The 26,055-nt window shown below is 41.3% G+C and overlaps 3 protein-coding genes across 6 annotated transcripts in view; 2 read left to right on the top strand and 1 right to left on the bottom strand.

Annotated features, from left to right (window-relative positions):
- The first annotated feature begins 3,342 nt into the window (after window positions 1-3,342).
- LOC137258405 (F-box/LRR-repeat protein 8-like) lies at window positions 3,343-5,864 on the top strand. 2 transcript variants are annotated; one of them, XM_067796078.1, is made up of 2 exons: window positions 3,343-3,485; window positions 4,259-5,864. In XM_067796078.1, the coding sequence occupies exon 2, from the start codon at window positions 4,294-4,296 to the stop codon at window positions 5,446-5,448; it is 1,155 nt and encodes a 384-aa protein (XP_067652179.1). In that variant the 5' UTR covers window positions 3,343-3,485; window positions 4,259-4,293; the 3' UTR covers window positions 5,449-5,864. The 2 variants fall into 2 exon arrangements, with proteins under 2 accessions (XP_067652179.1, XP_067652180.1); XM_067796079.1 differs by having other exon boundaries at window positions 3,391-3,617.
- A 1,998-nt stretch (window positions 5,865-7,862) lies between these two features.
- Window positions 7,863-12,924, top strand: LOC137258404 (F-box/LRR-repeat protein 8-like). 2 transcript variants are annotated; one of them, XM_067796077.1, is made up of 2 exons: window positions 7,863-7,989; window positions 10,729-12,924. In XM_067796077.1, the coding sequence occupies exon 2, from the start codon at window positions 10,737-10,739 to the stop codon at window positions 11,871-11,873; it is 1,137 nt and encodes a 378-aa protein (XP_067652178.1). In that variant the 5' UTR covers window positions 7,863-7,989; window positions 10,729-10,736; the 3' UTR covers window positions 11,874-12,924. The 2 variants fall into 2 exon arrangements, with proteins under 2 accessions (XP_067652178.1, XP_067652177.1); XM_067796076.1 differs by lacking the exon at window positions 7,863-7,989 and adding an exon at window positions 8,082-8,218.
- Window positions 12,925-14,895: 1,971 nt separating this feature from the next.
- The window catches only part of LOC137257717 (protein phosphatase 1 regulatory subunit 16A-like), a 44,985-nt gene continuing 33,825 nt past the window's right edge, over window positions 14,896-26,055 (bottom strand). For both annotated transcript variants that reach the window (XM_067795114.1, XM_067795115.1), the window contains 2 exons: window positions 22,268-22,382; window positions 14,896-21,302 (listed from right to left, as the gene is read on the bottom strand). In XM_067795114.1, the coding sequence (XP_067651215.1) occupies window positions 20,574-21,302; window positions 22,268-22,382 (844 nt within the window). In that variant the 3' untranslated portion in view covers window positions 14,896-20,573. The remainder of the gene's footprint in view (window positions 21,303-22,267; window positions 22,383-26,055) is intronic.

The following is a 26,055-nucleotide window of genomic DNA, read 5'->3' as shown; positions in this document are numbered from 1 at the left end:
GTGCAAATAGCCACTGGCCTGATGGCCCGTGACTAGTAGAAATTCATTTGGGTCAGTAAATCTCCACAGTCACTGGCCTGATTGGCATGTGTATTTTCATTGGGTAATTTTACAAAGATGTCCTGCTCTCCAACATGTTATAATACACACTTTTAAATCAATCAAGTTTATGGTCGGATAAAATTGTTCATATTGTCAGCTTAATAATGACTTACTTAACCATAAACAAAATATTTCAGAAATGTACTTGTATATTTGTTTTGGAGGTTATTACACCTTTTGTAATCTTTTCATTAGTTTCTACATTCAAGTTAGGGGCTATATAAGTATTTTGTGGGCTAGTAACTTTCAGGCATATCTAACCAGACTGGCTAACAATATCTGGAAACTACTGCGCACACTGGCAAGAAGTATCATCATCATGGCCATTGTATGATGGGTGTGTCTCCAGTGGGTGGGGCACTGTGTGGATTAAGATTTTGTGTAGCTGCTGGTGTTGGAAGCTTCATTCCATGATATGTGTATGACTCATTGCACTGTATTCTTACAATCATTCCCCTATTCAAAAATCCGTTTTGGAATGGATGTGTGGAAGGCGTGTGTGTACATACTGTATATCTATGTATCTATTGACTGTATGTATATTTGATGGTGTATATATTTCCTGTCCTCAACCGTTGCAATATCAGATAAACATAGAGACAAACCACATTGTATCTGTTGTGATTGTTGGAAGTAGTCATCAGCTGTGAATCTGATGGTACCATTTTGTTGCAATTTGTGTTTTTTCTCAGTAGTTATAGGGGCGGTTGGGTAGCCTAGTGGTTAAAGAGTTCGCTCGTCACGCCGAAGACCCGGGTTCAATTCCCTACATGGGTACAATGTGTGAGGCCCATTTTCTGGTGTCCCCCGCCGTGATATCTCTGAAATATTGCTGAAAGCGGCGTAAAAGCAAACTAACTCACTCACTCAGTAGTTACACACAGCATCAACCCAGGATTGTATGTGAGTAGTTCTATGGGCATAAGTAACTATCAAAATGACCATAGTCTTGTCCACTCGTTATTCACACAACAGTTTTGTCCAGCATGGCAGTCATGAAGCCCAATAGTGATTGAAAGGTCCTCTGGTCGTGCAGTTCTATTCCCCACACCGTTTCTGATGTGAAGCTCATTTCTAGTGTCTCCTGCAGTATCATTGATGAAATATTGCTAAAAGCGCTGTAAAATCACACACATGCATTCCTGTCCAGCAAGCATGTATTGTCGGTATGTATTTTATAGGCAAGCACATCGGAGTATGTCTATCAAGAGGTGATGTGCTAATGGGCAAGCTTATCTAGGATGTCAAACAAAAACAGGACTAAGTGTTGCCCATTTAGGAGTTTCCATCATTACTGTAACATGAACTGAATGTATTTTTGCCAGGTCTTTTCTAAAAAAAGTTCAAAACAACCACATGCGATAAGAAAAGAGTGAGAAGCAGGATGGATCCGAACCTGTTCAAGATTTAATGTTAGTTCATTTATATGTAAGAGCAGGATGTATTATCAAACAGAATCGGCAGATATGCTATCTTCGCCGAAATAATAATGGACACCAAATGAAATAAATACGGAACATAGTTACAAATTAGGGAGTTATCTTACAAGAATAGGGGTGCCAAATTTCAGATTCACTATTCTATTGAGTTTGCGGAAGGTGTTGCAAATATACGGCCGTACTTGCTCAGACGTACTTGCTGTCACCACCAACCACGCGCTTGGGTCACGCGCTCGCCTTAATTCCTAATATCACCTAACCTCATATATCCCGCTTGCATTCTCAGTTGTTCACCCCTGAACCAGGAGGACTACCAAAAGTACATCTCAGGAGCTCAGGGCCTAGACTTAGTTAATGTATGGCACTCACGGCTATCTTAGCCCTGGTCTGTGGTCAGTCAACAATGGCATATGGTGCCATTATAAGAACCTACGAAACACGTCTTCAGCACGGGGTGGGTTGGAAGTGACTTAAACGTGTCGAAAAGACTGAATGATGACTCAACATACTATATACGGCTTTGTTTGCGTCCCGCGTAGGACCCAACGTACAGAGTCCAGTTCAAATACTTTCACAACAGACCCCGAATTCTGCTTACCAACGGGCTCCTTTGTCCACTTTGATAAAATATCTGATCACCCTCCAAAATACAGGGCTATGCCGACGATTGTATGTCCCATTCCCTATCACAGACTCTCCCCCGCCACCAGACCACACAGGTATTGCTGGAATACTGCTAAAAGGGCACAAAACTAGACTCACTCACTCACTCACTTTAGCATAGACCTAAGTCGTTTCGTGGAACGAAGACCCAAACCAATTAATGATGCATTGCATATATATATATATAGACAGATACATACATACATACATACATACATACATACATACATACATACATACATACATACATACATACATACATACATACATACATACATACATACATACACACATACATACATACACACACACATAACATACACACATAACATACATACATACATACATACATACATACATACATACATACATACATACATACATACATACATACATAACATACACACATAACATACATACATACATACATACATACATACATACATACATACATACATACATACATACATACATACATACATACATACATACATACATACATACATACATACATACACACATAACATACACACATAACATAACATACATACATACATACATACATACATACATACATACATACATACATACATACATACATACATACATACATACATACATACATACATGTTTCTTCTCATTGAAGAGCTTCTTAAAACCTGTAAGCTTCGAAACAAACATTCAGCTACACGCGAGAAAGTGTAGAGGCGGTCTCCTTATATTTTTTATTGTTCGCACAAGGTCACGAAAGAAGCGACGAATACGAATCATATTTATTTAGTTTCCCGCAGATAGTTTCATAACTGTGACACTTAACACCCCCATTCCCCCCAAAACTCGACGCGAGAGTTTTGTGAGATCCCTTTTCACAATGACGACTGAGAGTACAAATGTACTCAAATTAGTTCAACCCGACAAAGAAAATGTTGCACCCATTATGACTAGAACTAAGTTAGCCAGCTGATTCAGGTCGCCTATTCTGTTGCCTTGTGGTGAAAACGATCGACCCGGGCTTGACCCAGATCTGTCTATCAGGTCTGCAGCCTGTCTCATTGCGACATCACCGCGAATATGGTTTATAACTCCTTTACTCACTCACTCACTGACACATATCTGACACGAAATCTATATTTAACTGACCGCTATACCTATGTCCATATATGGAGAGTTGAGATCAGCGCGGTTCACAGTCATACGGGTATCTTACAAGTGAACATGTCTGAAGTTCTACACTGGTGAAGTAGACGGGTGATTTTGCCTCCGTTGTCTGATCTGTCCGAGGTATGTGCACAGCTACATCGCATAACTGTTTGTGTGGAAGGTGGTATCTTACTTCCGTGTCGGTGAGTGGTTGCGAGTTACACTACAACTGATGGATCAGGAAGTGGCACTGTCTTGAGCGGTATTATTCAGGTATACATGTAACATTAGATCATGATCTGCGAGCGTTGGTTTCGTATTATCGAAGACAACGTGAACTATCCATAGCACAAAGGATGTAGACATTTATAACTTGAGCCGAGCTCAATGGGTGGGGGGGGTAAGGGAGGTAACTCACCAAGAGAAACGCTCATAAAATTCTATATACTTTTTCTACACATTACTAGGCTTTAGAGAGACTATGTTGTTTTATGACGCTGTTAGCAAATGTTCTGGAATATTATACCGGTATGTGTTGTTTGGAGGGACGTATGTCTGCATAATGGGTTGTATCTCATCTTGATTTTTCAATGAATCTGAAAAATGCCAGTTATTATGAAGTGCGCTGTGGGTGGCGGAGTGATCGACATCTGGCCATTGGCACTTTGAGTCCACACCTCTATCGATGGGTATGCAAGGACAGTGATACCATTGGGATGCTGGACAAACCGGGAAAGCTAAACGTCACATAGCAGGCTAGCTGCACAAGCAGGCTACAGAAAAGCTGGTATTACCAAATGGAGACACGTCACACCTAATATACACAGCTGATCAAGTTGGATAATGACGTATTAGTAGATTGTTTCACACTGTGATCGAGAATCGACATAACCGTCACTTTGTGTGTGTTTCAGTATCGTGTTGCCCTATCGCACCCCGAGGAGCTGTCATGGAAGGTCTCTGCTGGGCGTTGCCTGAGCACATTGTGATCAACATACTGTCCTACCTGAGTCGGGAGGACAGAGCCAGAGCGGGCAGCACCTGCACAACATGGCACCGTTGCTACAAAAGCCCAATGCTCTGGCACGTCTCAACCCTTAACTTCCAGCGACCAAAGGACGGCCATTGCCTTCAGTGGCTTCAGCAGTATGCCCAACACATAAGGGTGTTGCGAATCCTCGTGAATCAGCGTGAAGAGCAGAATAGACAGAATGCCTGCGAAGCTCTCAAAATACTGTGCCACACCGAAGGAAGAAAACTGACGTCATTAAGAATAAACTTCACAGAGACAAATCCACTGTTTTACGCAGGCCAGGAGTTTATAGATGTGCTGAAAACCTTGTTCGGATGCCGCATGGAATCCCAGAAGATTCAATTTCGCCACGTAGATTTAAGCGGATTATCTGTAGCTTATGATGATAGTGTATTTGAAATTTTGTCTCTGAACAACCCACAGCTAGAAACTTTAAATGTTCTGAACGGAAACCTCGTGTGCAAGATCTCACCTGAGTGTGTAGAGAACATTGCACAGAGATGTAGATGCCTCACAGAACTGCGACTCTTTCACTGCAGCTTGTCGGATGGTGTTCTCTATGCGTTAGCAGAGGCCGACCGCAAACCGCTGAAGCATCTCTCTCTTCTATGCAGAAGGGAACAGAAGTACACGCAAGATTTATCGTCAGAGGCCTGGTCCGAATTGGTCAAGAAGAGTCCACAGCTGAGGGTCGTCCTTGGATTTGACCACACATGTCCACTGCGTATGGTTGCTGGAATACTGAAGCCAGAGATCCCTGTTGTAGATCTTCGCCTGGAGACCTTTACGTACATCTACGATGAGGTGAACCTTGCTGCTGTCTTGTACTACAAGACTCTGGAGAAGGTGGTGTTACAGACGAGGAACTCTCCTGAGCTCGGAGACGCTCTGATCAAATTATGCACCAGATCTGAAAGGCTGACGTGTCTCATGGTGTATTGCGTTCTGGAGAAGAGGGTGGTGGACACAATCCTAGCAGTACGTCCCGAGATGAAGGAAAAGGGGACGTACATCCTCAAGTGGAAACAGGAACCGGAACCATGGACTGTAGGCGTAGAAGAAGGGGATTAGGACCATCAGCGACCCCTCATCACATCTGAAGAAGGAATATGTGACCGATGGACAATATTCTGACAGATCGCGCAAATATTTCCGACTACAAGCGCAGAACTCACCGACTGTTGGTATCGTAATGCATCTCTGCATATGATGATGTGAGGAGAAAGTATATATGCGAATATTTTCTTGGAACATCAGCGATTCCTCATCACATCTGAATGGGGAATGTGTGACCAGCGACAAATGTACTGAATATGTTTTCCACAAACAGAGGGCATATTGATAATACTAGCTATTTATAAAGCGCCTGTTTCCTAGCAGTTGTTCATGCTCAAAGCGCTAACACATATTACCAAGTTGCCTGTGAGATGATAGAAGGTAACAGTCACATTTCTTATCCAAAATTAAAATTACACCAAATGCAACAATTACTCTTTTGTTATAGTTTCTGACCACAATGTGAACTACCTCCACCCTTTTTGACGAGCCTTAACGCCTTTTTCAGTGGTGGCGATGATGAAGGCTTGGGTTTTGTTTGTAGTGATAGGTGTGTGATATGGTCCAGCGAACTCGGGAGCACTATTCTGTGTTTTAACTCAGGGGCACTATTCTGTGTTGTAACCCGGGAGCACTATTCTGTGATGTAACTCGGGGGCATTATTCTGTGTTGTAACACAAGAGCACTATTCTGTGTTGTAACTCAGGGGCGCTATTCTGTGTTGTAACTCAGGAGCACTATTCTGTGTTGTTTGTAGTTCATGTATTGTGTGCGCGCGCGCGCGTGTGTGTGTGGTGTGGTGTGGTGTGGTGTGTGTATGAGGGTTTAAGTTGCTGCACGACGCTTTTAGCAACATTCCAGCAGTATCACGGCTGTTGACATCAGAATCAGAAATGGGCTTCACACATTGTATCATGCGGGGAATCGGAACAGGGTCTTTGGCGTGGCAAGCCAGCGATTTAAGCACTAGGCTACCCCATCGCCTCCATATAGCACAAGAACCAAGGTGTACCTTCACATTCAACGGTGTTCCATTGGCCTACGTCACAGTGAATACGGTGCAAAGAGTCGCATTCATTTCCAGGGTTCGCATACCAAGGAGCTGATCATGTTTTATCCCGCTAATGACCCCTGACTTGCCGTGAATGAGTGGGTTTGCTTTTACGCCGTTTAAGGCAATACTCAACCAACATCAGGCGGAGGACACCAGCAGCAATGGTCTTCACACATTATAACAAATTGTGAGAAACGGAATCCAGATCTTTGGCGAGCCAAGCGACACTTTAACCACGAGGCTACGCCCCACCACGTACATATACTTGTACTGTAGCTATACTATGCTCATTGGTTATACGTGAAAGGCAACTTACGAATTTTCCCCCTTGTCAGCGTGGAATAATAGTAAAACGGCGTAAAACTAACCCCGCTGTCTCACTCGTTACCCATCTAAAAGACCGGCAGACACCCCTCCGGAGTTGGTCTGACAGTGTGGTACCTGTATAACTGACTCCGAAAAGAGTGTGGTGGTGATCCGATAATCGATTTTGCCAAAGAGACCGAATTGTTAATTGGACATGTTGGGTTTGCTGTGACCAAAGGAGCAGGTCCCTTTTTCAAGATTTGTTTTGAGGCGTGCTTCTACGTCCAGGCCCTCTATGCCGATGAATCATCAGTTGCCGTATGAACTAGATATTGACTCATCAGAATAGTATGACAATTTCATTATAATTAACTCACAGCAGATAGTTACGTATGTCAGTCACAGATATTTTCAAAAGGACATCAGACATTTCCACATGACAAGGACCTGTGAAGATCCCTGGGATAGAATTGTATTTTAGCCAGCCATTCTTATAAGAGACGACTAAAGCGATCGAGTGGTCAAACTCACTCACCACGTCATCGTACCCTCAATGCACTGATGAATGCGTATGATGTTAACGTCGATCACTGGATAGTCGATTATTTAGAAACCGCCGCCATATATCTAGAATATTGCTGAGAACTGCGATAAACAACAAACCCACAAAAATCATATGACAAGCCATATTGTTCCAGTCGGTTATTTCAGACAACGGAATCACATCAATCTAACGGCTCACAGGAAAATTCTGTAGATCTTCAAAATCAGATTTTGTTTTCCAGATACATACGTAGTACGATGCTCATGCAGTTGATCACTGGATTGTCGGGTCCAGAATCGATTATTTATAGACCCATGCCATATAGCGGGAATATTGCGGAGTGTGGCGTGTTATAATTAAACTGAAAATATAGCTCTCTTACTATGCCTGTGTTTTCAATCCATTTATAATCATTGAATCCTGAAGTCTCCAATACTCTATTCATAGATAATTAACAGATGACACACAGTGAGTCCCTCTTCGTAAGCCCTTATATGTCGATACGGAGAGGAGGATCACAAGTCAAAATCAGTCTGGGTTGTGAATCAAGGCCGACCTACATTGTATAGTATCTGGGACCCTAACCTTCAGACTGTGACTGTATATGGAGAAAGTAGGCTGTCGTCTGTCGCTGGTTTACACGCTGTTCCGGTGAGTACTGGTAATCCTTTACCGAGTAAACAATGACGTAGGCCGTGTGCCCCCTATCTCACAGACAGCTACCACGGTAAGTAATTCTTGACAGTCAGACAACCGTCGTTATCCCGTTCGGACGACCCCGCCCGGCCGAGGACGCGAGACTGAGTGTTGTCCTACATTGTTCCGTGAACATATAGCAAGTGAATGCTGTCTCTTCGGAACGTTCGTCAGGTGTTCACACGTAAGGGAAAATGTGTCATTATGCATAGAATGGCTTTCAAATAGTTAAACTCGACCTTGTATGGATAGAGTCGATATCGTCGTTTGAAAAGGTTGTATTGACGATGCATGGCCCTCCCATCTTGAGTTACAAATACGAGCGGTCAAAGGGAGATAACCCGTATATATCCTTTTAGTCAATCAGGGCGTAATTTCAGTTAAACTAATTTTGTTTCAGTTTAGGTCATCTTGCTATTACCGATGTAGACAGTATTTTCACATCATCGTCAGTATCAGCACCACAAGCATATTCAGATCATTTCATGTTTATGGTGTGATGAACAATTCCACAGCCTGTATATATCCTCCAGTAATAATTAAGAAAGGTATGATACTTCATCGATGATCGTTGCTCGTCTTGCTTGAGAACGATACGAAAGTCAATACCGAAACTTTGCATCATAATACAATAAAGACGTCGTCAGTTAAGTGTCTCACTTTCGTATTATTTATCCAGCTGTAAAATGTCAATCAAATAGTACTCCAGTAACACTACGCACTGAAACAACTATTCCACGTGGCATCTCAGGATAGAATTAAGTAGATGTAGTACACCGCGGCACAAACAGAAAATGCATATCCATGGTTTGTGAGTGATGAAAGAAACAACAAACAGTTGATGAACTTTGATGTTTTTAAGCGAGTATCATAGCTATGTGTTGATCTTCAAGTATGCAGTGTTTCATGGGCAGTTTTTCACTAAAACGTGAACACGTCTAATTGATTTTTGTTAAATCAAAGTCTGCTTGTAGCCCACACCTAAACTGGTTTTACGAAGTTAAGGATGAACCCCTCTCAGACACATTATACTGACTCCTTGTTGTACCCATTAATGCCTAGCGCCAGGCAGCGACCCAACAAGTGCCATATTTTGACGTCTTTAGGCATGACGCAGCTGAGGATCGAACCCGCACCATTCCGTTGTCCTGACGCTCCCTCTAACACAACGAGGATGTGGATTCAAACACCATAAATCAATATATTTTAGAATCAAAGTCATTTTTATCCCCCCGACATGTAATGCGTCCGTCCGTAATCATTTTGTTCCCGGAGCATAACTCAGAAACCGTTCAATATTTTAGACCAGACTTGATACATATAGTAATCTGAGCCTATGGGAGTGCCTTCTGCTATTTTGCAGATTTTTGGCATTTATAATTTTAGTGTTATTCTTATGGTGGGGTGGGCTTCGTTTCCGGAGCAGAACTCAAAAACCGTTCAATATTTTTCTGCACAACTTGGTAGATATATCAGTCAGAGGCTGAAGTGGTGCCTTTTGCTATGTACAGGGTTTTGTGATTTATTATTTTCTCGGTTTCCATGGGAACGTTTCGGACATAGTCTCAAAATGGAGGGATGGGCTTCGTTTCCGGAGCAGAACTCAAAAACCATTCAATGTTTTTTTTCCTGCAAAACAGGGTAGATATATCAGTCTGGACCTATAGTGGTGCCTTTTGGTATTTACAGGATTTTGCGATTTATTATTTTCTCCGTTTCTATGGAAATGTTTCAGACATAGTCTCAAAAGTAAGAGGTGTGTTTCGTTTCCTGAGCAGAACTCAAAAACTTCTTAATATCTGTCAGTATTACTTGGTAGATATGTGTTGCAGACCCCAAAGTGGTGCTTTTCGCTATTTACAGGTTTTTTTGATGTATTATTTTCTTGGTTCCATGAACACGTTGCTGACTTCGTTTCCGGAGCACAACTCGAAAACTTTTTCATATCTTTCAAAAGATATTGGCAGATATACGAGACAGATCTTGAAATGGTGACTTTTTTCTGATTACAGATATGTGGCATTTATATTTTTTATTTAGACTCGGTCTAAATACACAATAAGTAACTGTCAGATGATTTGTCCTTTCAAATATGTGGGGGCCGGGGGCATATGTCATCTTCTGATGACCCTTGTTTATTACGTAGTTTAGTTTTACACCGCACTCAGCAATATTCCTTCTATATTGCGGTGGTCTGAAAATAATCGAGTCTGGACCAGATAATCAAGTGATCAACAGCATGAACATCCATATGCTTACTGATATGAAAAGCATGGATATGATATATCATTTTGATTCGTCAAGAAACGTTGGGTTTGTCTCGTCACGACCAAATGTAGTTCTGTAATGTGTTGATTGGTAGCATGGGGGATATATTTATAATCAAAGACCACAATAGCTACACATTATTTAGTTGCGTGTTTAAGTATCGTACCTGTTGTTTAACATTTAGTCACAAATGAAAATCCGGGTTAGAACTGATCTTCAGTAACACATGATTGTCATAAGAGGCGACCTTACAGACTGGATGGTCAGACTCGCTGATTTGGTTGACACATAGCATCGGTTCCCAGTGGGTAGATCGATACTCATGCTGTTGATCACTTTGTTGCCTTGTCCAGACTCGATTACTGTTGGAATATTGCTAAGTAAAACTAAACTCACTTACTAAGATTTAGTATTTCCGAATTACAGCGCCCGTAATGGAAAACATACCATGGTCCACACTGCCAGATCATGCTACCATCACAATACTGTCCTACCTGAGTGGGGTGGACAGAGCCAGAGCGGGTAGCACCTGCACGTCATGGCACCGTTGTTACAAAAGTCCGCAGCTCTGGCAGACAGCAACCCTCAACTTCCAGCAACCCCGCGACGGCCATTGTCTCCTCTGGCTCGCCCAGTGTGCCCAAAACATGAGGACTGTTCGAATCCTGTTAAACCAATTTGAATCGGAGAACAGACGCAATGCATGCGAAGCTCTTAATATACTCTCCAAAGCCCAGGGGAGACAGTTGATGAAGTTGTGTATTGAGTTCACGGGAGACAACCCGTTCTTCTTCAATGGTCAGGATTTTGTTGATGCTCTAAAAGCATTATTTGACCGCCACGTGGACTCTACCCGGTGGCAATTAAAGCACGTGCAGCTATGTGGCCTGGCAGTGTCGTATGACGCCACTGTTGTTGACTCCTTGTCGGAAAACAATCCCTTACTGCAATTCCTAGATATCAGTAATAATGTCCGTATCTGCAAGGTACCTCCTGATTGTGTTGAAAGACTTGTCGACAGGTGCAGGGGCTTAAAGCATCTTGCACTGTTTCACTGCAGCCTGACTGACCAGGTTCTGGAATGTTTAGCTCAACCAGACCGCGTTCCACTGGAGTATTTGGGTATCACATGTCGATGGGAACAGGCATACATGGGAGACCTGTCTTCTGAAGCTTGGAATACTCTCACCTCCAGGTGTCCGAACCTTAGAGTATGCTTGGTTTTTAATGAAACGTGTCCTTTGCATAAGATTTCTGTAATAATGAAGCCGGAAATACCAGTCAAAGAGCTTCGGTTAGAGCCCAGTAACTGTATCTTTAAAGATGAGTTAGACCTGGTTGCCCGTTCGTACAGCAAGACCCTGGAGAAGGTTGTTCTTCAGACGGAGAACTATTCGGAACTCGGTGACAACCTTATCTACTTGTGCACCAAGTGTAAAAGGTTGACGTCACTCGTTGTGCACTGTGTCCTGGAGAAGACGGTGGTGGACACGATCCTGACAATCTGTCCACAAATGAAGGACAGGGGAACATATCTTCTTAAATCGGAACCGGAACTGAAAGTCGGCTAAGGACATAACGATGGCCAGCTTCTTGTTAACATTAACTTTCATGGCTCATAATCTTCAGAAACAATGATGTCGTGAATCAAGAAAACAATGGCATGATGTAGTGTTGCTTGCTGTAGTTCAGTTATTACACATTGGGAAAGGACTTTTCCAAGTTTTAGCAAGCAAGGCGAGAAGCTGCAGATGATATCTTTTTATCCCAGTATGTCAATATAGCCTAGCTTTATGTAACTGGTTCATGTACGACAGAGCTGGACGCCAAGTCGTCAGTACGATGCTCAAACCTCATGGGAAATCTTGCACAATTTATGTGAAAAACTTGATTATGAGAGGCCGTGAAAGTGTATGGATGGTGAGATTACTGTGTCTAAACAGATGATCGAGTGGCATCATACTCCAAAAGCAAGCTTTGTTCGTAAGATGTCTAATAGTATTTCCCTGACCACGGTTGGATTGCTTACAAACTGGTGAAATATTATTAAGATCTCATTCATTCAGTAAGGCTGAAGGCACTGGCGCAGTTGGAATGGATCGAGAAACTATCATTGAAAAGTGGGGTGTCCGAGAGGTTAAAGCGTTCGCTTGTCACGCTAAAATCCCGGTTAGATTGCCCGCTTGGGTACAATGCGTGAAGCCCAGTTTACGCCATATTAATATTACGTGATATTGCTGGACTATTGCTAAAACCGGCGTAAAATCTTGCTCACTCACTTATGCATAAAAAATGAAGCCGGTTTCCTGTCCCTGGCCGTGATAATGCAGGAATACTGCTAAAAGCAGCGTAAACTAAACCCAACCACTCGCTATGGAAAACGCCCATTAACATAGCGTCTCATTCCTTTTGTAACATTCCTGCTCAGTGTGCTACAGACTCTGTGATAGCCCAGCATGTCCTCGTTTTTATGAGTAACCCTGTGTAAATACGATTCACAAAGTTGTTTTTCAGTTTGGGAATCAATAAACTTGTATATTTTCTGTAACTTTTATTATATTTGCTTCATATCAGTCCAACCATGGAAATGTAAACGTGTTTGATATTAATTAAAACATAATGCTGTTCGCCATGAGTTATTTTGAGAATGGTGACACGAAATGGTCAATACCTGGTTCCACTAGGACAAAACGATCTTAGTGTGGTAGTCGTGAGCCTATGTCAACATGTTGGAGTTACAAACACCTTTGGGCTGAGATCGCTTTATGCAAGTGGACCCTGTGTAGCGTTGTAAAAGACAATCTCTGAACTGAAACTGTCATAAGGCAATGCTAAGGTATGGGAACTGTGATCACCTTAGCGTTGAATCACCCCGGACAGTTGTTCTAGTTGAGTGTGTTTGAAGAACGCTGTGATATCCTCATGACCTTTGCATACTAATGTCTATTTTATGATACAGCCACGAAACATGGGGTAACCAAGTGGCTAAAGCGTTCGCTCGCCTCGCTAAAAATACGGGTTCTGTTCCCCACATGCATGTGTACAATGCAAGAAGCCCATTTCTGGTGTACCCCGCTGCGATATTGTCGAATATTGTTAAAAACGGCGTAAAACCAAACTCGCTCATACGCATGTGTTCATGAACTGTTATATAGCGACGATATCAGGGGTTAACGAACAGGTAGGTGTAATCCCTACTGATGGTACACGAAACAAATATACGAAAAACAGTCACTTGTACAGTAGTTTTTGCAATACCATAATTTGCCAGTGGTCATCACGGCAGGCTGGCACCTGCATGCTTTAAAATCTACAAATTTAAAATCTTGTAAAATCCCTGGACAAAATCTGTAGGCCCATGTTGTAAAGCTACAAAAGTCAATCAGCGAAGTCTATGGCGCGTGGAGAATCTTTTATTTGACATTCCCATGCGCTAAATGCTGAAATACCAGGAAGTGAAACTGTAAGTTATCGCAATATGATGGATCACGGATGATTCCTAAATGTTAATAAAGAAAACAATATGGGAACGATTCCAACTGGAAAAAGGTTTTCAGATAATTTATTTAACGCCATAGGGGCCTGCAAATATTTGAAACTACCGGCCGGACGGCGACTATATTGAAAGCTGAACGAGACAAAGAATCGTGTTCAAGCTCAAGAAACCCATGGTCGCCCATGGTTTTACCAACGGACATTACGACTTGCATGCCAACCGCAGATACTGTCAAACACCAAGACCAGAACCTTAAACAGAACACGGACTACAGTTCTCTAAGAATTTAGTTTCGAAGGCAACATCTTAAACCATATGCGTGTGACACATTCAACCAGATTGACTTGATGTATGTCGTAACATCGGCAATATTTCTGCCATATCGCGAGTGAGTATGCTTTTAGCAATATTTCACTATAATTCCATCAGAAATGGGTTTCACACATTAAACCATGTAGGGAATCGAGCCCCGGTCTTTGGTGTGACGAGCAAACACTTCAGCCACAAAGCTACCCTCAGGCGTTGCCTGATGAATGTAGAAAGAACTATATGTAGTTTCATGTATGCTGAATCATCAGCTGATGAATCGAAACGTGTGATTGAAGTTAGTTTTACGCCGCACTCAGCAATATTCCAGCTATATGGCGGCGGTCTGTGATAATCGAGTCTGGATCAGGACCAGACAATCCAGAGATCAACAGCATGAGCATCAATCTGCGCAATTGGAAAACGATGGCATGTATCAACCAGCGAGCGTGACCACCCGCTCCCGTTAGTTCCCTCTTACAAGAATAAATGTGTGAATTTACGATAGTATTTACTCATCCTTTTGACATGTCATTCTCTGGTTCTACGCAAGCAGGTTTCTGGAACCTGACCACAGGCCCTCGCGTCACTGCGAGGATTAAAGATTAAAGATTGCGAGGATGTCCAGATATATTATACTGTTTAGCGTTTCAAGTCGGGCGTCTACTACAAAATTTTAAATTTTTTTATAAAAAAAAAATCTTTATTCCTCGCAATGACAAGTGGGCCTGTGCACCTGAGTACCCAAACTGCACTGAATATAATTCCTGACGATATCAAAACAAACAGAATGTGAAAAGCAATATTTATTTCTTGTCATTATTTCGTTTCACGCCAATCAACAGAGGGCACCTGTCCAGGTGATGTCCACCGTGTCAAGGTCTCTATCAACAAGCGTAGACACTTCAGGACATCAGCCTTGTTAACAGATCTCTGGTTACTCGCATATTAAAAATATACCATTTGAATATCATTGCATGTATGATCAATTCCTCAGAAGGTGGTGAAGCGTGAGCCGTGTTCAGGGAAGGGAACAGCCTGCAACAAATTAGCTAAGATACATAGCGTTCTTCAACATGTTGGTGAAGCTATGTATCTCAGCTAGCAATAAATGAGCAAAGTACATGCACCAGCACAGTTTTCCCAAATCAGGAAAGCACGACTGACAGGGACTATGTACACTTCTTACAGCCAGCTTACCATTTACATTTCCTACTGCCTAACCTGACCCTACAATCAGCATTTTGCATCTTCTCCTTTATTATGACATCAAATCACATCTATTGGGTGAGCCAAAAAAGGGAGGTAATCCTAAGACTTGGCAGGCGACCAACCAAATAATGTAATCTACTGCTACAACATTGCCAGTGTTTGTCAACAATCGAACAAATTAAGCTCTAGATGATGAAATTGATTATAATAGTCTGTAGCTTACAACCATTGGTGAGGAAAGGGAGGTAATCCAGTTTTGCCTCCGTTGTACCATCTTCAGAAATGGAGGTAAGAAACTACTACTTAATAAACACCTACTTACCTAGTTATCACCATGTATTTGGCCAATCTAAATGGGTATTGCAAAACTTGCATTGACATTTGATTTTAAAAATCAAGCAAAACAAACTCTTGGCAGGCTTTCCTCAAATGTCAAGCCCAAAAGTTACACAAAATATCACAATATTATTTCCAGTGATGAAAATAACCTAAGGTTGAGTCAGCAATCACGATAAATTCCATGTCCAATATAAATGATAAAAGGTCCAGCTTTTCATTTTTTCAGGAACAGTATCTGATTACTGAGTTAAACCTGTAGCAGTATACCTCACATAAAATGTTCTCAATCCTGAGCTCCTCTTTTTTTTCAGAAACTGCAGTTCATTTTTTGAAGAAAAAAAAGAGCTTTAAAAAACAAATTCTCTACTTTAGCTATACCAAATTGGACAGCTCTAACACATATATGAATCTCACAAATGTTCAACTGGTTCCTGACGGATATAACTTTTTTTATGAAACTTTGAAATTCGCTCCTCGGCCAAGAACACCACCAACCGAAACACCAATTTCCAAACCATGTCATAACATTAAGATTCCTGGGGATGCAAATTGGGTATGCTATACATCCTTTTCCATCTTTTCATTTTGGTAAGTTGCCAAAATGTGTGGCCTTGAAATATGTACATCCAAACCAGAGGCGATATACTAAGTAATCTATTATATGGTCTGTTTGAAATGAAATCAATAAATTACTCCTTTTACTATACATTCCTGTATGTTTATCTTTACAAGTTAGAAGTAATGCCACAAAATTCACGAATAAAGGTATAATTGTCAAATTAACATGGGTTTAAACGGTGTCATAAGTTATGCTCGTGTTGTTTTCCTTACTACTCATTTTCCATTCAGAACAATGTGCACCACTCCAGATAGATCAGATGATCCCATGGTTATGACTATAACCACATGTTACTAACATCTCATGGCTTTCTGCTCATACAGTCAATCCATCTGAATGAAAAAAAACCCTGTTTCCTATTTCAGCCCATTCAAAAATAGAGTATGTAGGTCTGTTCTGGTGATATTTTATTCCCTTTCAAAAATGTAATTTTCAATATGTCAGTAAAAGCCAACTATTAAAATAAATTAAAAAAGGTTTATCTTTTCTGCAAAATTTACATAAAATATATACGATAACAGAATAGTGATAATGCATTTGGTGAAACTTTCGTGAAACAAGAAACATGGCCTATGGTCAGTAACTCCAGACATCAGAATAGCGTACCACTTAGTTTATATGCTGCCCGATCAGGCCATTTCAGCGGTTTAGATTCCGGATATTCCTAATGAGAGCAGAATATGTTATTGACAACATAAAAAGCGGGGGACAAAAGACAAAAAGGTATGAGTGTAACGTTATTAATATCAATGGATTTGATTTCAGATGCTTCTACTTACAGAACCAAATGAACAAGGGCATGTGAAGACATAGCTCACTAAGGACTACTCTAACTAGGGAGATTGCTGTTGTGTGATGGGTGTAGGATTTTATGCCACTTTTAGCAATATTCCAGCAACATCACAGCAGAGAACACTAGAAATGGCCTTCAGACACTGTACACATGTGGGAACTCAGATGTTCAGTACGTTTCAACCACGAAGAGCTCCAGTAGCGGTTCTGTGGGTGTGGGGTGTGCGGTACATGGGATCAAACCCCCTTCTTCCAAAAATTACACACGGCCTTGCACTGACACAAAGATATACCCTTGTATCATTGAACTGCAGGTGACTTTGTCAGTATACAGTGCAGACCTCAACTCCTGACTATTTTTCATAAATCCTGGATCCAGGCGCTGTTAATTGTCTGTGCAACAAGATTTTCCATGTGTTCAATCTTTCCATAAATTGAATCTCCTAGACTACTCACTACACCTTATAAACAAGTGCCATGACTGCCTTTTTCTCCAGTCAGATATACCTACAAATGCCCATCTACTGTAGCTCTCACAGCCTATATACTTCCATGTCATGTATTTCAATCAGGCACCAAATTCATGCTGCATCGGTGTAAAATTTCATATAACAATAAAATGGAAATTAAAAGCTTTCAAACACTGAAACAAGAAAGGTTCAAAGAATCCATAAAATCCTGAATTTCCAAATAACTGTTTCTTGTTACTGGTTTCATCAGGAGTCCAAATATCTGCAGAACAATAGCACCAACAAACTATTGGTATATGGATTGTATCGCCACAAATAAATGATAAAACTGATAATTCCCTTATTACAAAGAATAAGCTTGTTTGAGCTTGGCAGGGACTTCAGCAGTTATACTAAAGTCTAAAGTATTACTGGTAGAAATACTACACAGGTCTGTTTACAAACTGAGTGAGTGAGTATGGTTATATATTGTTTTCAGCAAAATTTCAGCAATATCATGGCTGGGACAGCAGAAACTGGCTTCACACATTGTACCCATGTGGTTAATCAAACCTAGACCTCAAGTGTGACAAGCAAACACTTCAACAAATAGGCTATTCCAAAGTCCCTTGTCAAGAGAAACTGGTGTATTCTGTGATTCAGACAATGCGGTGTAGGTGCAATTCATGTATTTAATGAACAAGTTGTTAGGCAAACCACAGTCCTCATGACTTCTGTCCTACCAGTGTCATGTGACCAAGAAGTAAATACTACACAGTAAGGCAGAGCAAAAGAACTAACGCACAATGGTATATCACTGTGCAAGTGATCACTTGATGGCAATATGTTCAGATGGTGCTTGACTTTACATGGCTATATACAACCTGGAATGTAGTGGGTAGTTCATAGGACAATAGCATTTAGTTTATGTACAAAGTTAAAAAAAACAACCAATAACAATGTAGAAATGCCTATTTTTCCACGAACTTGTAAATGTAATATTTGCACCTAGCACCCTTCATCAAGTTATGTGCCATGTAAGAAAGTGCAGGGCTGCGTCATACTGAATGATGTAATAATGGGCAGATACTTCTATGTACAGAATTCTATAAAAATAACAATGGACTGATAAACTGGTGTGACACATTCAAACAGGACAGCACTCTTCACACGCACAGGATTGCTGGGACCACTTCAGTAGAATCAAATCCATACTTCACCTCTTTAATTAGTTCACTAACATCACCTCAAATTCAAAACTGCAGTCACTTTCTTGGTCCCAACACTTTAACAGACAAAGGGTAGGACTCCATTCACACAAAAGGTGCTTGGAGGACTACAATCACAAATGGGCCTTAAGGAATATATTAATATGTACTATTCAGGAAGATCACATTCTTATTAAATTGAACATTCACGTTTTAACCTCCGCAAAATAGGGATTGAACAGGCTGAACATCCATACCAATACCATTGTTTGATGGAAACTCACATCATAGGGCTTAAAACAAGCAGATAAAACATTGATACTCACAGGATAGAGTTAGAGCTTCAGGGAAACGCATTCAGAGCACATGGCGTTAACCAGGTAGAACATTCATACTCGCAGCATAGAGTTAAGAGCTTCAGGAAAAGCCTTTCAGACCACACTGTTTTAACCAGGTAGAACATTCATTCAAACACAACTGTGCCAGACTTCAAGGAAACACATGAAAAGGACTCAAGAAACACTTTCATGTCCATATACAATGAAAGGGAAACTCTCAGACACACTAAGTGCAGAAAGTTCCCACTCACTGGGTACCGAAGGCAACACTTCTTTCTTTCATGTTTTTTCAAATTTTCTAATGCAAACTGTCTGTGGCAGAGATATAAACAAATACATATTGATGTAATATTGTTTATATCATACAGCATTAAGGTTACTGTGTTTTATGTCACAAACAATAATCGTTTAATCTGCTTAAAGTGCAAGGCACTTAGTAGAAATGTTCTTTTTAGAAGGTGTTTGCTGTTAGTACAAACTACCGGTATATGCAATATATCTGAACAGCTACTATGTATTGTGAAAACATACAGTTTGATTCTGTTTCCCAAAGCGAAATATTACAGAAAAATTATTTCATTTCAATTTCTGACTTGCTCTTGGTGGAATCACAAACCACAAAAGAGAAGTGTTGCCTCATTCTGGAATGTTTGAAGAAAGGGCACACTATGAACCACAACGTGGTGCTGGAAAGGGGGATGGCTCGAGTTTAGGGAGGTGGGATGTCTCCTATTGCATAGCTGTCTGACTTGCACTCATTTGGGCACATAATGGTTGACATTCTATTATATCAGTCTGTTGACCTCCCATGGAGATGAAAGCTCAAACAGTTGATGGTCTGTAATACATGGGGCACGCATGTTTCCAGCATCTGTTGAATGAGTCAGATAAGGGTCAAAGGAAAATAAATGTACTGCAGCTGAATCTAATAAATAAAGCTAATATTTGCAAACTATTAAAAGAGTTATACAGATATGCCAAGACTGGATGCAAAATTCCTAAATTAGATAAATAAGGCTGAAGCGTATGACAATGGTAAAGTCCACAAAGGTCTCATGGTAAGTACAGGATATATGCATTCAGCAACTGAAACATGAATGACATGAGGCAACTAAAATAATTCAAGCATGATACTATAGAAAATGTAGTGAAGACCTCATCACCAGATTCCATCTGATGATGACAGAAAATGTATAGGTTATCTGTGACTATTTCTGGAATAACACAAAATTTGACAAAGTATTCACATAGATCTGAAATCAGAGTGATGCCATTTGTATGTTGCACTGGAAATGGTTTCCTATCATGCCCATTTCTGACACTCATTTTGGACACAAGGACCTTATGGCTTGTAAGCATGTTAACATGAATAATTTCTCACGCCATTGATATTTCTCAAAAAAAATCTGTCTTTCTGTTTACGGACATACCACTACATCCATCAGCAAACATGCAATACTGTGTCAATATCAGTCTGCTAGTGCCCTCAAGCATATCCAACTGGGCATGTCACTATGATATCACACAGCACTTTGTGTCCTTATCATCATCCCCACCAATCACCGCATGGGTCTTGAATGACTTCAGTCGACCGTCATCATGAGGATAGGTATTGCGATTGGATGACGAGATTGATGTTCGGTTGTTGTTATTATGCCCGTTTTGTGCTTTGTCTTTCGCCGATGCTTTTGGAACATTGGAGCCTTGCATTACAGGGTCCTTTTGTAAGCTGGTTAAAAACATGTCCTGCAGGTGATCATCAAGTGTTTTTGGTCTTGCTGGAGGATCTACTACACGCTGCTCAGTACGAGTCTTTTTGAGATCCGGCAGGGTACTAAACTGAGCCCCATGTGGAGGTGCTCTAGGTTGCCATTGCTGTGCTGGGAGTACCCTGGCACTAGCTCCTTGCTCGGCCGAATCAACATGAGCAACCTTGTCACCTTGAGAAACGGGCCTATTTTCACTTGGGCGGTTTTCTGCTACTGGGCGGTTTTCGGGAGGTGGACGTGGCTGCTGAGATTTGACCGTTTCTGATTTTGAAGCTGGTGCAGTTTGCGGAGGTGGTCGGTGGACATCCTCCTTCAGCACAGCAGGTTGAGAGTTTGTGGGTCGGGACACAACTGCATTGCTGGCTGGTCGACTGGGAGGTCCATCACGTGAATCTTGTTCTTGATCATCCGATATGGTCACTTTTACATCATCAATATCTGTGATGGGGGATGTCTCCTTCTCATCATCATCCTGAAAACAAAGGTACATACATGAATTTCATCTGTTCATATGCTGACAATCACTGAAGCAACATTCAGTACTAATTCCACGAAGTCTTGTAGAAATCCCCAGTGCACACAACATGCCACACTAAATTAGTTTCATCTTAGAATTAGAAAGACCCTTAACTATGCAATTCATAGCTATCTTTAACTTGAAATCCCACAAAAGGTCTTTCACACAATGTTCTCATTGATAAAAGGACCATTTGGTCAGAGTTTCATTTCATTCCATGCACACCTATAGATGTCAGCTTCAACTATCGTGAGAGTTTTAACCACAATCGAACTGGAGAGACACGTCAAAAAATGCATGTTCCATGTAATAAATCCAAAGTAGTCATCAGCTGTTGTTTTTCTTAACTCACTGCATGAATATATATGCTCATTAGGTAAAATTCTGTATCCACTTGATCTCAATCTCAGCAAAGCCAAGCTGATGCCCTTGCAATACTGAAATAATGTCAATTAAGCAAGTTACAGAAGTGTGACATTCTGACCTAAATGCCTGTATTCTCTACATACCATGTCAGCAATTTATTACTCGCCCGTTGAAGATACTGCAGTGTAATATTTTTACGGCAATATTGCACTAATGTAATACCGCTTGATGTATGATGTCAAAATGGTTCAAAGTTGTCACAATGCTAATGCCGATGTCGCAATTTTACTAGACCTTGCTTGACTCACGGAAAGCTGAGAGTCCTCACACTGTAGGGAATTTCGCGGCAGTTTCTGTCAATTTATGTTGGTGAGTAATAAACAGAATACTAAACTTGCTTCCGTGAAATATCATTTGTATTAAACGAGTTAATGATTTGGTATCAGATGAACGAAAGCGAGTTTGATACTAAATCTTTAACGAGTTTAATAAAAATGGTATTACACGGAAGGTCATTTAGTATCTTCTATATATCACATATGGAGGCTACTTACCCCATCATCATTGTCATCCATTGGGAGAAGACCAAAGTGAAGGGCCTCCTCTTTTGCTTCCTTCTTGAATAACACACTCTTCTCACCACGGAGACTGCTTCGACGGATGGAGGCACTGAAATCAGAGATGACATGTCAGGAGGGTACATAGGTATTATTAAACACACTGATTATGACAAGTCATCCCAAACAGGCGATACCAGCTATGAGATAAATAAAATGGCCGTAATGACTAAATTACAATATATTTGAAACAAGACTCTAAAACCTGCAGTCTGATTAAGACTAGAACCTGGTACTCTGAGTGATGTCAGTAAAAGGCTTGCTACATATATTTGGTCATTGCCTTCACTTGTTAGAGAATGTTTTGGTGAAAATGTAATTTTCTGAACATAATTGACATTTTATACTTATCCTGACTCATGCTTAATTGCTTATCTCCTCCCCCTGGCAAAGGTAGTGGAATACCTAAAATCCCTTGAAGTTCCCTTGTAAAAGAAGCAGACGTAAATACATTCACCCACTAGTAGACTCCTTAGTCCCGCCAAATTGGTCACATGCTTATCACTCTCTCCTTAATAAATTGCCTGACAAGAGAATTTTGGAATTCAGCGAGCAGGGGGTAAGGGGTGGTTAGTTTCATCATGAGTCAGGATAAGTATAAAATATCAATTTTATTCAGAAAATTACATATTTTTCCTTATCCTGACTCATGCTTAATTGCTTACAGAATCCGACGACACTGTGCTGGATTCTGCTGGCTGTCAAAATTATGTCCAATATTCCCCCTCTAACGGGAACTTGTAATGGCGATAATTCGGTCCTGTTCTTCCAAGAAGGCTTTGTTGACTGGAACGTGATGATATCTAAAGTAACTAATGTCCTGCTAGTATCTGATGCAACTGAATGTCAAGATATTCTATTCAAGACTTGCTGCGATCCTTGTTCATGTACAAGTATCTGCATCATGAGCACAGGGTCATAATCACTGATGCTAGTCTGTTCGAAACGTGCATGGACTCTCAACCATTATACTCCGCAGAGCGTCTGGTTTCCACAAGTCACGTGATAAATGGGTGAGTAAACTCAGTGCCTTCGAGGCCCCGTTAGTTGCTGCGCAACGATGAGAAGCCCAAACTGATGAATGCCAGTGACATCCTCCGTGGCTATGTCTCGTAGATAATGATTGGTACACACCGTGTTTGACTTCCAAAAGCAGCCCTCCACTATACTTGATAGCGAGCAATTTCCATGTAGAGCTAGTGTAGAGGCCAAGGCTCTGGCTTCATGTGGGTGGAGCTTTGCAGAGGTTCTAATCCTGCTGCTTTGTAGGCTCTCAGTATAACATCTCTGATCCACACTGTGTTGCGGGATACTTCTGTAGTTGTCTCAGTAGATATAGGGATAAATAGGCACTTGAAACATTGTCTTCTAGACTTGGTACGTGTGAGATATATCTTCAGTGCTCTCACTGGACATAATGATAGGTCTTGCGTATGATGAGGTCCTAGGATTGAAGATAATGCTGGTATGTGGAATCGCCTATCCGGTTGACCTACCAGTTGATTCTTCACAATAAAATCCCACCACAGACCAAGATGAACTGTCTCTTGATAACTTGCATCAAATCTCGTGCGGCTGAAGTCCAGAGCATGAATTTCTGACATCCATGCCACTGTAGCGAAGGCAAGTAAAACCAGCGTCTTTTGAGTTAATAGTTCCAGTGAGGTCTGGTCAAGCGCTTCGTACGTACCACTTGTTAGATGTTGGAGTACGATGTTTAGATCCCAAACTGGAGCTCTAAACTTGCACTGTTGATCTTCCAAATGAAAGGAACATAATAAGGCAAGTACCTCAGGTACCTTAGTCAGTTTGATCCCTGTTTTCATGGTGATAACAGAGCTGAGGTCCGCCATGTATGTAGATAATATCGAGCCTTTCAGACCTCTCCGTGAAGTCGGAATGTCGATGGATTGCAGTGCACCTATCTGTTTGAGGATGGACGAGAAGATTCTTCCAATCTGGTATTTGTAACGCTCGCTGTCCCAATGCTTCTGTAATTATTGGGAACCAATATCTTGTTGGCCTGTAAGGCGTGACCAAAATCAGTTGTAACAGCTTCATCTGTTTGATTTTCTCTCGATGACCTTTGGTACCAGCACTTGAGCGGGAAACACAAATGTGTTTAATCTGATGCTGAGAGCATCTGTTGCCCAGGTTAACGGATCTGGTACCAGTGACACGAAGGTTTTTGTCAGTTTGTTGAACCTTATTGCAAATAAGTCTGTTTGAGGGGATCCGAATGTCTGGCTGATTAGTCGAAACGCTTCCCGATGAGGCATCCACTCTGTTGGTGATGAACGAAGAGGCCAAGACAAAGGGTGTCTGCCATAATGTTGCAAGCTCCTGGTATTTTAGCTTGGTGTTTTAGCTTCCTGGCTTTTGGCACATCATCCTTGGAGAGACGCGTCTACGTAGAGATGGTTGTTGAATGCCAACTCTAACATAAATTCCTGTGCATTTGACATTTGACTGGTGAGTCCACCATAGTGGGGATGGTTTTAAGATGTCCAGCATCTTAAGCCGGTCAAGACGTGAAACCGTTACTCAGGAACTACTGTCATAGACATAGTTTTATGCGTTTTCGTCTGGTCATATCCTGAGGTGAAGTGAGCAGACCAAGTAGACATTGTCACTGTCGTAGTGGTAACGGAGAGAGTAGAACTTACTTCGGCTTGAACTTTGACCCACTAATCTTCTGGGACTGCGTTGTATTTCAATGCAGTGATGAATCAAATCTCGAGGAATTTATATTCACAAGTCATCCAAGCTGAGTTAGTAGCCTGATAGTGAAGTCTAACTGTAGACTGAGTTGACTTCTCTCATGATGAGCTTGTACGCAGTGAAGATGTGTCATTCTTCGTCTTCACATTGTCAACATTGTATATTATGAGTGAGTTGACATTCGAAGGAAGTCGATTTATAGCTGGCTGCCAGACCGATCAGAAACTGTCATTCATTGCTGCAAGCCTCCTTATAGGCAACGTTGAATCTGCCGTTAGAAGACCTCTATGCCTCCTGAAGAATCAAATGACGCTGTAAACTGCTAATCTAGTGTGTAATCGGCATCTTTCCAGCATTGAAAGCATGTGTCTAGATGAGTAAAAAGGCACGAGCAAGATACTTCCGCCATTGAAAGCTGATGTAGACAGACTGTCCTCCAGGTAGACATGTTGGAATTTTTCCACCGAAGATAATACCGTCATCTCTTGTGATCGGAGGTGTAGTTTGTAGTGGTACCTTGTAGTCTCAAAGAATCTTCGTGACTTACTCGTCATTGAGAATTCCCCAATTCTTCTAGTAGAGTTGAAGACGTCCACCTGCTTGAGACCGTTGTACGGGAACGGCTTGGGGTGGAAGATTCTCGTCGTTCTGAACCTGATGTTCAATGTTTACCTCCTCTTCCGTCCTAGGACAAACGGCTAGATGCCTGAGGGTGCCTAATTCCTCTGTAGGGTGACAAAAAGAAGATACCATGTCTCCTCGAGTACAGTCAGACCCCGTTTATTTGGATGTTTTGGTTTCCATCGAAAACTGCCCGGATAGAGAGATGTCCGGTTAACTGGATCAAACAAGCAAATCGTGAAAATTAAGTGAAAGCAAAACATGTTTATGTACACATACCAATAAATCAACGGTCAATAGTAATAACAGTGAATCATCATAACATATAAGTGTACTGATAACACACAGAAGGTGGAACGTAGGTTACCATTTGTCAGGTTGTC

Source organism: Haliotis asinina, chromosome 12, assembly GCF_037392515.1.
Source record: "Haliotis asinina isolate JCU_RB_2024 chromosome 12, JCU_Hal_asi_v2, whole genome shotgun sequence".
Classification (NCBI taxonomy): Eukaryota; Metazoa; Mollusca; class Gastropoda; order Lepetellida; family Haliotidae; genus Haliotis; species Haliotis asinina.
The sequence above is the reverse complement of the archived record's forward strand: the minus strand, read 5'-3'. Positions and strand labels throughout refer to the sequence as shown.

Bases quoted from the DNA above. Each gene is read 5' to 3' on its own strand.
- LOC137258405 (XM_067796078.1), top strand. From the start codon at position 4,294: ATGGAAGGTCTCTGCTGGGCGTTGCCTGAGCACATTGTGATCAACATA.
- LOC137258404 (XM_067796076.1), top strand. From the start codon at position 8,182: ATGCTGTCTCTTCGGAACGTTCGTCAGGTGTTCACAC. The intron at 8,219-10,728 runs GTAAGGGAAAAT...TCCGAATTACAG, and splicing joins CGTTCGTCAGGTGTTCACAC to CGCCCGTAATGGAAAACATA.